The sequence below is a fragment of the Botrytis cinerea genome, chromosome 12, assembly GCF_000143535.2.
Source record: "Botrytis cinerea B05.10 chromosome 12, complete sequence".
In the NCBI taxonomy this organism is placed as follows: Eukaryota; Fungi; Ascomycota; class Leotiomycetes; order Helotiales; family Sclerotiniaceae; genus Botrytis; species Botrytis cinerea.
In genome coordinates this window covers 1,169,902-1,181,458 of record NC_037321.1, presented here as the reverse complement: position 1 = coordinate 1,181,458, position 11,557 = coordinate 1,169,902, and the positions used below count along the sequence as shown (strand labels likewise).

Below are 11,557 nucleotides of genomic sequence, written 5' to 3'. Positions count from 1 at the left end.
ATCGAAATTCATACCCCTATTGGGCATGATAGTTTTAGTGGTATAGCTTGCCATCATTTTTTTATATGCCATTTCTCTCATTGACGGCGGAACGCTCGGAGGTACTTGCCATGGTATGAGTTATGCATAGTAGGTTCGCAGGTGAGGATCAGGGTTGTAAAACTAGAAAGTTCTTATTGAGTCTTCGAGCCTGCATAGTAAGAGATCCCATGCTATCTCGCCTGCCCAAAACATCAAATGATGGAGATAGACTTCCCCATCTTAACCCGGATCTAATCACGTGCTTGCTGTACCTTGTGAGGAGGCCGTTGAAAGCCACAACCGTCATACGCAGAGAAAGTACGACCCATCCATTAGATATGATGCTTTTTCTCATACGCCCTTACTCGGATTCGTGCAGTATTTATCGCTTTGGACGACAGAGGTTAAGATGGTGGGTTCGAGAATACAGCACTCTTCTTCTCTGAAGCCAATTAATCCGATGGGTGTGCTTCAGCCGTTTTGTCGAAGTACATATGGTTGTCGTAAAAGAAAATTGTCTATCTTTATTCCATCTAGACCCAGAAGGGCCAAGGAAGACCGTGTAAATTAATTGAAGTTATGAAATCCGTGATGAATAAATAGTTATTCGCTCTGTCAAAAGTCCTGGTGGTCTGATGATAATGGCGGGAGGCTATACAAGCGAGGGTGTTCATTTTTTTGCGGCGGTCCTGAATTGAGACATGCAACAAATGTCCTTTTGTTCAAGTCACGAGAACACCATGTGAGTCCTTCTAATTTCCGATGTCCGATGGCCGTTTTACACAGCAGCCAATTCTTCTCTTCATCAAACACACGCTCTGGGCATTCTGGGCAAAGCATATCCGCAATCTCAAGAAAGCCAATGTATGAAGGTTCTGGTAACTCAGCTCCTCGAACTTGCCTTGGTATTGGCAATAGATGTCATTGCAAGAGCGTACCTGTTCGACTCGCGAATGTACTATTTTCCGTACTAGCTGAGAATGCTATTTTCCCGCAGCAATGTTATGTAAAAGACGACGGCACGATATTACAGAACCCCTGATATTAGACCTCACATGTCAAAAGTACTTGGCTTTCATGCATTTATGTACCTTCCCCGCTTGTAACCCCGCAAGATAATCGGGCCGTCGTCTTGCTCCTTCCATCTGGAGTACATGGAGCAAAAAACGTGGAGGCTAGTTTGGCCAATCACGATGTTTGTGACATGAGACGAAAAAGTACAGACAAGTACAAGAAAGTATCAATAAGAGCTCATCTTGCTGCATGTTATTTTGTTTGTACGACAGTTGTTTCTTCTTTTCTTGACTTGAGGTGAACAATTGGCAATATCCAAGATGCTGTTTTCTCGAACTGCCACGATTTTGTCTCTGCTATGTGTACAAGCAACTGCAATTTCACCGAGAGGTTCGGCCGCAAGTTATAGTAGTCTTGATTCCTTCATTGCTTCCGAGAGAAAGATTGCTCTGCAGGGTGTTCTCAACAATATTGGACCAGACGGATCGAAAGCATCAGGAGCAGGCAATTATGTCATTGCAAGTCCTTCCAAGACCAATCCTGATTGTAAGAAATACCAATGTTATGTTTCCAGGCCGAATCTTGCTAATTGATTCCAGACTTCTATACCTGGACTCGAGATTCTGCGTTAACGTTAAAAATGCTTGTTGATGAATTTATTTTTGGCAATCGTGCACTCCAGCCTCAGATTGAGAAATACGTGAAAGCTCAAGCCATCCTTCAAACTGTTACGAATCCTTCTGGCACTTTCCTTCCTAACGGTTTAGGACTTGGTGAACCCAAATACGAGGTTGACGGTACTCGATTTAATGGTGGTATGTAATTTTCAGAGGTAACTTCTGGCACTGCTGACGTTCCCCAGCATGGGGTAGACCTCAGCGCGATGGTCCAGCTCTTCGTGCTATCGCATTAATGGCCTACAGCGATTGGTTAATTAATCATAATCAGCTTCAAAGAGCCAAGCTAGTTATATGGCCTATAATCTCAAATGACTTATCATACATTGGCGAATATTGGAACCAAACTGGATATGATTTATGGGAAGAAGTTCTAGGATCTAGCTTTTTTACCGTACAAAATCAACACCGTGCTTTTGTTGAAGCCGGAAATCTGGCCAATAGACTCGGTGTTGAATCTCCAGGATATCTTAATGCATTAGAAGCTCTATGCTTCCTTAATCAAAGTTTTTGGAACGGAGAATATATCGTTTCGAACATCAATGTCGATAACGGAAGAACTGGGTTAGACGGAGCCTCAATTCTTGGATCTATTTCTATCTTCGATATTGATGGCTCTTGCGATAGCCCAAATTTACAACCGTGTAGTAGCAGAGCGTTGTCTAATTTTAGGGCAGTCGTGAACAGCTTCCGATTTTATAGTATCAATGCTGGTATTAAAAACAATTCAGGTATCGCCGTTGGAAGATATGCCGAAGACATTTATCAAGGAGGAAATCCATGGTACTCCATTCCACCCCTCTGCGGCTCATTACCTTTGAGGCTAACTCTCGCAGGTACTTACTTACCACTGCGGCCGCAGAATTTCTTTATGATGCTGTTGCACAATGGAGAAATCAGAAAAAACTTACCGTTGATTCAACATCCATTAATTTCTTCCGCGATCTTTACCCATCTATCAAACTTAAGAGTTACACAAACAGGGACAACGAATTTAACAAGATTCTTAATGTCGTAACAAAATACGCCGACTCTTTTGTCGCAATTGCTCAAAAATATACACCCAGTAGTGGATCTTTAGCCGAACAATTCGATCGCAATACAGGAGCCCCCATTTCTGCCAATGACCTTACATGGAGTTATGCGGCATTTGTCACCATGGCTCAAAGACGTTCAGGTCAATATCCTGCTAGTTGGGGAAGTGCGGCAGCATCGGTTCCACCCCCAAATTGCGCATCTTCATCTTCTCAAGGAGTGTATGTTCCAGCCATTGCAGCAGGGGCCCCAAATGTAACGGCAACATGTCAATATCCAGTGCGATTTTATGTTAATGCCACAACATATTATGGTGAAAACCTCTACATTATTGGAAATACAACGGATTTGGGAGCATGGAACTTGAACAGTGCATTACCTATGAATGCAGGGATGTACACGACGGAAAACCCTGTTTGGTATGTGGATGCGCAGTTAACGGCTGGGGAGCCAGTCAGTTATGTTTATGTGAGAGAACAAGATTGCGGTCAAGCTCCAATTTACGAGACGAATAATCGAACAAGTGTGGTTCCGGAATGTGGTACAGGTGGGTCGACGATCAGGCGTGATGTATGGGTCGGTAGTGGAGGAAGTAGTGGAGGGTGTTAAGTGAAAATCAGATTGTTGACATTTTATAAGTGATGTCTGGTTTTCATTGTGGATTTTAGATAGAATTTTTGCACTGAATCGCAATATTCAACGTGAAAAATATTAGAGAAGTACACGCAAAACTTGCAGGAATTCTAAATCAATATTGCCTCGGTACCCACTCTATGCCTTGCAGAGAGTTTTATCTTTCTCTCCAAATTAACTCACATCATTCTCATTCTGTCATCATTTGTTATCACATGAAAATCTGTCCCATATCTTGATTTAATTTTGATTCGTCGCTTCATCATTCGTCTCTCATCCTGAACCTGAAAGTATGATATAGTGGGACCTCAGTCCTTCTCGTTGGATAAACTCAACTGCTTCTCAGGAATTTATAGTCTTGGCTCGAATTTTGTCGTCATTTGATATAATACTCACTGCCGTATTGATTCTTCGTTGTCGTCCAATGTTTAAAATAGTCTAGAGAATATTCTACAAGTTCTGGTTTCGAAATCTCCCAGTGGATACGAATCATTGAACCAGACGAGGAAAGCTTCAGATGAACTTCCCCAGTGGGATTCAATATTCTTTCAACACTTTCCAAATACAGTTATTATTGTTGTCATTATCATCATTGCCCTAATAACTTAAATCTTGCAGCTCATTTTCACTGTCAGATTCTTGGTACGCGTGTGAATTAATCTTTTCTCGTAGCTTCTGGTAGAGTCTTGATTTTAATAAGGTTCTATATTTCTGAATTTCTTGCTCTTCAGATTATGAAATATCAGACGGCTTTTATGTTTCTGTCTTGCTTATTTGATTAAAGTAGTCACGGGATTGATATCAATTGAATATTGTATTCGTGATTTTTTACACGGTGATTATAAAACCTCAAGAGGACTGTTGTTTCTTCGAGTAAAGAATATCATACTCTGAAAAGTAATGTCTATGGCTTTGCCGAATAATTCCTTTTCACGAGATTGTACATCGCTTTGCTCTTCCTTTACAGAAGCAAAGTGGTTCTTTAAGTTTAATTTCTATTTGATCTCATCTCAAATTTTGACTATCACTAACCTGTTCCAATTTCGATGTCGATGCTATCTCTCTATCGATATTTTCATCTATTGTTAGTGCACCATTGTTGAATCTTGTACTTGTGTGTCTCATCTGCAGTTGCATAACAACTCTTGTAAAGGATAGACTATTGAAAAGATGATTAGTCTGGTGGCAAGCGATGGAACCATCCTTTTTCTTTCGTCCAGTTTAGTTTATTTCTTACGATGCAGAAATAGAGGGTTTCAGGGTGCCATATAAACAAAAAGATATTGACGGATGTACTGAGGAATTTCAAGTGAATGCTAGTTCTTTTGGGGGGTCTCGAGATTCGGAAGTGGATTAAATAGAAGACCGGGGGATTTTGTGTACCTAACTAGGTATTTTCAGGCGTGGAGGCTGATAGATGGGGTATATAATGTTTAAAATCCAGGTTTGTTTATAGGAAAAGGAGAATAATCGCTCTTCTGAGTCTTCTCAGGACCTTGGAAACGATGCGGCTCACTATCTGTGTTCGAAAACTTTGTTCCTAGGTCGACCTAGTGTAACGAAAGGTTTTTGATTCTCTTCTTAATTGTTTCAAATCCAGTGTTGTCAAATATTGCTCTTGTTAATACCATTGAATCATTCAATTTTGTTGCGAATAGTCTTGTCAAAAACTTCCGTACCCACTTTATCCTATCTCATCCTTCTATCGTTCGACTTCACTTTGAATTGTCGTTCTCAGTCGTTGTAGAAGCTATCAGAGGAAAGATTAGTTGTGCACAACGCGTGTTTCAGCTCTCATCTCATGGAGAACTTCCACCAATGATAGCGTTTCGTTGCGTGTCATTGAGTACCATCAATCTTCATCTCCGTTGCCAAATTTTCTCTCTCGTCTCGTCCCCCTTAGCATGATTTATTATTGGAGTTTGGTGGATTTTGAGAGACCATATTGCCCCAAGTGACTTTAATAACACGAAAACTGAGCAGATACAGATGCTCGTTCGCAGTCGATTATATACAATTCAACTCTGTCGTCTAGAATCATATGGTGATTGAAAAAGGAGAATGAAGAAACAAAGCAACCAGATATAATACCGTTGTGTGTTTCTTATTGGCTCACTTCTCTGAGATTAAGCAACATAAGATTGGGCAGACTTTCAAGTGATGGACTTGACCGAGTAATGCTTCTAGCCGCACCTGCAGATGTTGGAATTTATTTCAGTTCTCTATTTCACTAATCTACTTAAGGGCTTTCATAGCAAGGGGAAAGGGCTAGTGAACTACCTCCGTCTATTTTACCTGCATGATTTATCCTCAAAACTTCCATCGAAGTGGAATCTCTCCTTTATTTTTCAATAAAAGCTTTTTTCCTCAACCAGAACATTCTTTTTTACTTTAATCTAGAGAATTGGATCTTCTCGGATCGTATCTTCAATCCCAGATTTGTTGATCGCCGGAATAACTTTCTTCGGATGATTCTCGAGTTCAGCGGCAGAGTCCACGTTACTTCTTGTTATAAGCCGGATTCTTCGGGTATTGTTTACGTGCCGATCCTTCTCGAGCTTGAGTGGTGCTTGGCTCAATAGTATTCGCTAAAGGTAGTGTCAGGATATCAATCATGTGAACATACAGAGGGAGCTGTATTGACTAGCGCAGGCGCTAGCTTCTATCTATCTATAAATGTACATAGCTTTACATAGTAAATGGATAAGAACAATTAAAACCATTGTAGACGAAAGTACTTTACACTTATCAACCAAGTTGATACCAACAGGTAGGTTCTGTACTCTCCCTTCAAGATCAAACCCATGACCCGGCCCATGAAGGAACGGGAATGAATTCTCAAAAATAATAAATAGCATCTATAGATATGATTTCATGGAATGCGGAGCTTTTGGCTGCTTTCAATTCGAATTAAATGATTTAGATTTGGAGTCTGAGCTCGAAATGTGATGCTAAAGTTCCGAGTTGAATATCGGGGGTTTTAAGATCTCAATTTAAGAGCCTCTGATTTATATTTTGAACTTTGTAAAGTTAAATCGGTCTCGTCAATTTACAATTAAGTATCTCAGAATAGCTAAGCGATTCAATCCACCAAATGTTCTGGTAAACAATCAATGCAAACCGTTTAACCGCGCAGGGTCAGTTTTTCCAACTCAAACAGAATCAAACGATGGCCATCAAGCATCGTTCGTTTTACCCGACCTATCCAGGCGACTCTACGTGAAAGACTTGGGAACGCTAACCGATTCTCGCATCGAAGACCCAAATGCGGGATCGGTATTGAGGGCCTAATTGATTGGAGCTTGAGCACTACAGCTCCTACCCTTTTCCAATTGACAGATGAATCATATGACGGCACTGTACTATCTCATATTTTTTTATTGTTTCTCGTGTTATTACTTGTGACCATGTAGGAATTTCATAAAGAGCGCAGAAATCCATCATCATTCTAGTGTGGGCAGAAGAAATCCTGATCGCGTGACCTTCTGTAGCTAAGATACTTCCGAATGAGATTGAACGAGATCAATTCTGGTGAACATTCAACATACTTGAGAGATGTGTGAAGTGATGACTATTATTTTGTTTTCAGAATACTGCAGATTACCATTTGTAAGTCCAGAAATGACGGGACTCCTTTTATAATCTCGAACTCTGTGCTTAGAGTCACAGGACTGCACTCGCATTTGCGGCTTCATTAGGCTGTTTCAGTGGATATGATCATGCATACGAACTATGGTCTCCAAAACTGTAAAAGATATATATGGAACCTTCGGCAGACTTCTGCGTCAGCTTACGGACTACCCCATGATACTCCATTCTGTCAAACTGCAAGCGAACACGAAAGGCATCACACCAAATGAACATAAATCATCACCAAGATATGAGAGGCTGTCAAACAGATTCAGATCTTCGCTCTATTCATACTATGATTATCCTATGAAGGTATTGTGAATACGTGGTGGTGCTGACACACGTAATATCTGTGTTACAAGATTACGTATAGTGTGGGGAAGCATGTCGAGTACCGAGAGGCGTCAAGCGGAACTCCGTTCATATCGAGAGAATGTTCGACAGAGCAGCCCATATGTATGATTGAGCGGGAACGAGGTGTGGGAACAACCAATCAATTGCGATATTTGACTCGGTGAAACTACCAAGCGTGGATTTACTGAGATGTCTTGGTATATCAACTGTACATATTAGACTAAAGTGCGGAGAGGCTGGGATATCTGGTCTTGTATTCGCGAACTAACTGAAGCGAGGAAAGAATAAGGAGGGAAAAGATCATGTTAGCGATGCAGTTTTGCCGTTTTTCAATGTAAAAGTGTGCTTGAATCATGTATCTGACCCTGCATGTGATTAAATTCTCTGCGGATGTTGAGCTACGCATATCTTAGCCTCAATCCATCAAGCTATAACGATTGCTGCCGAACCGTGTCTTAAACCGAGTCTCTCGTGACGACGACTTTTCAGAAGCATTCGAGGCTTAGATTAATTTTGATTTCTTTCAGAATATGAATGCATTTTGATCAAGCCGAAACAGTAAGTATGTACCGGGGAAGCCTGCCCGGCGTGGCGGGGTACGCAATGTGGAAAGCAAACGGGTCAAATAAAGCTCGTGATGAGATTTCTCAGATATCTAGATTTTTATGAGAGATTTCAAATCTCAATGTGCATATATTCTGTGTCAATCTCTTAACTTATTTCCGAAGTTCTCAATATTTCACTTGCACATTCCAACAGTTTTTCGAACACAAGATAGCATTTTTGAAATATCTCACTTTCAACCAGGAAACTTAGACTGGAATAGTAACGCATCGTTCAGAATTGCAAATATGCATATCAATATCTTGGTGATGGCGGCTAGTTTTTGCACTATGGTGCTTGCACATTATCCATCGGATGATAATCAAGATGGCTTCACCGATTACTCATTGGATCAGAACCAGGCTGGTGTACCGGACGTCTCATTGGACACAAGTCAGGCAGCTATAGTGTAGAGTTTCCGAGATTCCATATCAATCAATCTACCTTCTGATCTCGTCTTCTTTGATCTCCGTCAAAAGAACTCTGACTGACACTCATATCTCACAGCTCTGGCATAGTCTCCAGTCTCTCTGCTCTCTCCACTGCGCTCGGCATCCCTTCATCCCTTGCCTCTGAACTTTCCAACATTCCCACCTCGGCCTCAGCCCTTGGGTACTCTCCACAGGGTATTTCCCAACTAGACGAACAAATTTCCAGTACCAACATGCCGGACTGGTATACCTCACTATCTCCTGACGCAAAATCCTATGTCGATAATGCTGTAAGCATACTAGATACTGTATATAGTCTCAAGAGCATTTTAACCACTGCCACTGCTTGGCAAACTACTCCTGTCGGAGTATTAGGCGGTACGACGGCAACACCGCTTGGTACTTGGGAGTCAACATGGGCGAGTAGTACTGAGTTTGATGATTGGAAGTCTTCATGGACGAGCAGTACCGGAGTTGGCAGTTGGGACTCCACATGGGCGAGCAGTACCGGGGTTGATAACTGGGAATCAACATCGCCAACTAGTACAAGTTTTAAGGCTGAGGAGTCAGTGTTTGGAAGTAGTACTGGCACCTGGAATAGCACGGCGGCGCAGACGACAGGACCAATCGAGGTGACCACCTCAAACGCGACCCCGGTTATGTGCAGTTTGAGTCTGGGATTGGCATTAGCGGTGTTTGTGTGTTTGGTTTGCGCTATGTAAAGGAAAAGGAGTAAGAAGTTTGGTATGAGTACACATGTCATGAGGAGAGGGTTACTTTCCCGTTCGTTTCTTGTTCTGTTATTGGTTGTGAGGTCAGCAGTAATGAATGGATGAGGATATAATAGTGCGAAACGAGCAATTTTTATCTCTTTTGTTTTGTTCGCGCGTATCAAGTAGCATTGTTTAGTTTAATATTGGTGCAGCATAATTAGGAGTCAGTGACCGACTTTCCTTAACAATAAATGTAATGCTCAACACGAAGATACTCGTCAGCGGAATGAATACCGAATACTCCTATCGTCTCTCTCAAACCCATATGCAAGTATCATGCGACACGTGATATTGATTCGTAGCCATGTTTTCTTGAGATTCCACACTCCTCCAACATGTCTCGCAAAACTTTTGAGCCTCCAATACAAAAGGAAGGAGTACCGATATAGACTCACTGTTCGCGTCACAGAATACTGAAGAACCTTTCGAATAATCTCAGTTCTCAGTTGAAGATGGTAGCATACTATGGAGTCAATGAAATCGTATCTGTAGAAGAGTTATATCTCGAGGGAATATTCTTCCAGGCTGGGTCTGCAAGTTGTTGCCTCAAACTCCTGTCTTTCTTGAAGCTCGTAAAAATACTGGTGTGACTTAGCTTCTGATAATCTAATTGATTTTCGGCCAGGAAGGTAATCATGTTCAAATGCTTCGTACTGTAAAATCTTCCGACGAGCTTTCTGGTGGTCGTTGTCGTTCTAACCCCCCCCCGCGATGTCTCGGATAAATACCGGCCGATAGCTGTCCGACATCACCACCCCACCTTTTCCATCGCTGTTGCTATCCAAGACTCGAGACCTCATTCGACCAAGAAGAACTAAACAGTCTTCAATACGTACACTAGAAATCTTTCACGGCGACAACTGTGGCCCTTTGAACTTCATATCAATCTAAAAGCTTTGAAGGCGCAAAGATGGCAGCAGTAACCAATTCTGATGTATCAAGCGTGCCCACCAAGATAGAGGTAATGTTACTATTTCATGATTGTATTCTTGCTACGTGCTAACACTTCTTATTAGATTGTTGACAAACTAAAGGCAAGCAGTGGAAATGTTACGTTGGTATATGTTGCTCTGTCAATAACATTGATGCTGACACATCCATCAGTACCACATATGGACTTTCAGACCAAGTCACTCTTCTTCAACATGATTCCGCATTTGCCTCGTTAGTTGGCGAAGCCCCGTCACATACACTCTTATTTTCTACTGCTGGTTCAACCAACAACCCTTTCTTTCACGAAGCCTGTGTTCTGTTGCCCGACCATGATGAACTCTATGTCACATCAAACCTCCTACAAGCTACCAGTTCCGCAAATTTCCCAACCATTCTGATATCTAGAATTAAGCTCCATCGCATTGAAGATGGAAGTATCAAATCTGCAGAGTGGGTTAAAATGCGCCCGCCACCAGGAATTGACATGCCGAATGGTGGTGTTAATTATGAAGATGGTATTCTATTTTGTGCCCAAGGAAATAGAAACGCAGGCTCAGGTGGTATTTATCACATGCCCAGATCTTCGCCTCCGAAACCTATGGTGACGAATTTTCATGGAAGACAATTCAACTCTGTAAATGATGTCGTGGTGGCTAAAGATGGCAGCATTTGGTTTACAGATCCATGTTATGGATGGGAGCAAGACTTTCGATTGAAGCCTAAACTCCCTTGCCAAGTATATAGATTTGATCCTCTTACGGGAGATATCAGAGTTGTAGCAGATGGCTTTGGTAGACCAAATGGAATTGCTTTCTCACCAGATGAGTCATTGATTTATATTACGGATACAGATCAAATCCACGGAGATGGAAACGAGGATGTAACGCGGTACGTTTCTTCGGCTTTCAAACCCTGGATCTTTCACTAATTTTGGTTTAGTCCTGCAACAATCTATGCTTTTGATGTTCATATGGCATCAGGCGCACCCTTCCTCACCAACCGAAGAGTTTTCGCTTATGCAGTTGATGGCTTCCCAGATGGCATCAAATGTGATATCCACGGTAATGTATACTCTGGCTGTGGTGATGGCGTTGAAGTCTGGAATCCAGCTGGGACTTTAATCGGTACCATTTTAGTTCCTGGCGGTGTAGCAAACTTCTGCTTTGGAAAGAATGGAGAAGTGTTCTTGTGTGCCGAGCAGAAGTTCTGGAGATTGCAGTTGGCAAGTACGACAAAAGGCGCATTACTTGGTATTTAGTCGAGTTATGAATTACGGTATTGGGGGATAAAAGGATATGTATTTGAATATACTAGATCATTTCAAGGGTTTACAAGTATTTTGTATAAAAGATGAGTATTCCTCAGAGTTATTTAATAATTCAGAAACTATTCACGACTACCCTCGATTTGCAGTGTGGAGCCTACCTCTTATCTTCATCTTCACAACCGTATA

At 41.7% G+C, this 11,557-nt stretch overlaps 3 protein-coding genes across 3 annotated transcripts; all 3 read left to right on the top strand.

Moving 5' to 3' along the window:
• Positions 1-1,232: 1,232 nt before the first annotated feature.
• BCIN_12g03390 (hypothetical protein) lies at positions 1,233-3,516 on the top strand. The gene is made up of 4 exons (XM_024696385.1): positions 1,233-1,581; positions 1,635-1,850; positions 1,898-2,495; positions 2,549-3,516. The coding sequence occupies exons 1-4, from the start codon at positions 1,356-1,358 to the stop codon at positions 3,354-3,356; spliced, it is 1,848 nt and encodes a 615-aa protein (XP_024552193.1). The 5' UTR covers positions 1,233-1,355; the 3' UTR covers positions 3,357-3,516.
• A 4,593-nt stretch (positions 3,517-8,109) lies between these two features.
• On the top strand, positions 8,110-9,795 carry BCIN_12g03380 (hypothetical protein). Its single transcript, XM_024696384.1, has 2 exons — positions 8,110-8,376; positions 8,475-9,795. Exons 1-2 carry the CDS (start codon positions 8,216-8,218, stop codon positions 9,118-9,120), a joined length of 807 nt encoding a protein of 268 aa, XP_024552192.1. The 5' UTR covers positions 8,110-8,215; the 3' UTR covers positions 9,121-9,795.
• Positions 9,796-9,956: 161 nt separating this feature from the next.
• BCIN_12g03370 (hypothetical protein) lies at positions 9,957-11,516 on the top strand. The gene is made up of 4 exons (XM_024696383.1): positions 9,957-10,132; positions 10,188-10,225; positions 10,276-10,992; positions 11,044-11,516. The coding sequence occupies exons 1-4, from the start codon at positions 10,082-10,084 to the stop codon at positions 11,360-11,362; spliced, it is 1,125 nt and encodes a 374-aa protein (XP_024552191.1). The 5' UTR covers positions 9,957-10,081; the 3' UTR covers positions 11,363-11,516.
• The last annotated feature ends 41 nt before the right edge of the window (positions 11,517-11,557 follow it).